At 42.1% G+C, this 1,708-nt stretch overlaps 1 protein-coding gene across 1 annotated transcript; it reads left to right on the plus strand.

The window, feature by feature from the left end:
• Window positions 1–470: 470 nt before the first annotated feature.
• On the plus strand, window positions 471–664 carry SARC_15486 (hypothetical protein; the record flags this gene model as incomplete). Its single annotated transcript, XM_014290394.1, has 1 exon — window positions 471–664. A coding segment is annotated over one exon (194 nt), but the record flags the coding sequence as incomplete, so codon positions are not given.
• Between the last annotated feature and the right edge of the window lie 1,044 nt (window positions 665–1,708).

The following is a 1,708-nucleotide window of genomic DNA, read 5'->3' on the forward strand; positions in this document are numbered from 1 at the left end:
TGTTTGTTTATGTTTGTGTGTGTGTGTATGTGTATGTTTGTGTGTGTTTCTGTTTTTTTGTGTATGGAGTTTCTGAACTACCGGTCTTGTAGTAGTTAACATCGCTACTTTGGGGTGGATGAGCGTGGTTATGTGGGTGTGGCCGTACTTGTTCTTATTACACATGTGATGATAACTATGATATGTATATCTACCACACACTCTAGCACACACTATTACAAATCAATATATGGCCGTGCAAAGTGATTTTTATGCCATGGAGTTTCGTGCGTATGTCTGTATGACTGATGATTGTCAGAGAATCCCCATAGGTTTCGTCCTTAACATCTGACATATACTTAGGGCAATTGTCTGCCATATATTCTCTATTCTCTTTATAAAAACTAATTCTAAGTTTTGAAACTCAAATCAAAAAACCCTAAATTCCAATACGTTGTCACTGTTTTCGGTGTGTGCTTGTAGTTGCGCAGATGGACTGGCTGACTCGGATGACGACCTGAACTTCTCGTTCTCGAACAAACTGGATCTCTCAAATCTCAACGAAAGCAAGCTGCCCAATAAAGAACTGTTTAACCTGTCGTCACCAAAACGAGTCGAAGAGAAAGTGTACAGGATGGAATTCAACTACGATAACACCGGCAGGAGGGCTAGCAGCGCAGCCGAGGTGTGTTGTATTGCAGTGTAGTGTAGTGTAGTGTGTATGTGTGGTAGAGACCGCTGTATTTAATTGGTTAGAGTGGTACATGCCAATCAGGTCTTGTGCTGTCACACAGGTTTATTCTCGAGACGTGTTGCATTGCCCAGGTAACATCTTGTGCACAAGCATGGGCAATCAGACCCTCTGTTGTACCTTAGGGCATCTCTATTATATACGTGTTGTGCTGGACACTTGTACGTCGACAGTATATTGGCATAGCATGGGATAGACAAGTGAAGTTCTATGCTGGTCCGTGTGGTATAACTAGAGTAGTTTGAACCACACGTGCAAACTAAGGGTAAATACACTGTCAGTTTGGTATGGACGATAGCTGTCCAAATGTGTGCTGGTACCGTGATCAGATATAGAAATTAGGTTGGGCTGCAGCAGATTTGGAGACAGTATTTGTCAATGTGGATGTGGATGTGCGATCTCAAAATTCAGAGGAATGGTATATAATTAAATCACCACTGTTGTATTGGATCTGATTGGCCGTTGGAGGTCTGTTTAAAACTATACGGTGTCTATATGGCATTCGAGTGACGCGCCTTTATGCTCGAGCGTGTGCTATCGCGTATCTGAACCAAATTTTTGGTTTTTCATGTCTGAGTTGTTCATATACCTGTTTCTGGGCAGTACACATAAGCCAATACAAACATCACACAACCCTTATCTACACTTTTCTGGCCCAGCAGTCAATCCATCTCATTCTCAACGACCCAAAACTCCCCTTATCCGAAATCCAACCCGAAACCTAAAACTTGATTCTAAATACTAAAACTTAAATCCCACCAGCGGTGTATGGACACCAGTCTCTGGCTGAAATGTTCGAGCTTTAACTTCCAGAAAAAGTCATTGCATGGCCTTATAGTGGTGCGCAAAGTAGACCCCGAACGACGAGTCACAGTGAGATATACCATAGACGACTGGAAGGTATGGTAGGCCATTCATGCCGTGTACACTTGTCCACTTGTTCCAGATGTATGTATGTATATATATATCTTTATATAT

This window comes from Sphaeroforma arctica, assembly GCF_001186125.1.
Source record: "Sphaeroforma arctica JP610 unplaced genomic scaffold supercont1.6181, whole genome shotgun sequence".
Taxonomy (NCBI): domain Eukaryota; class Ichthyosporea; order Ichthyophonida; genus Sphaeroforma; species Sphaeroforma arctica.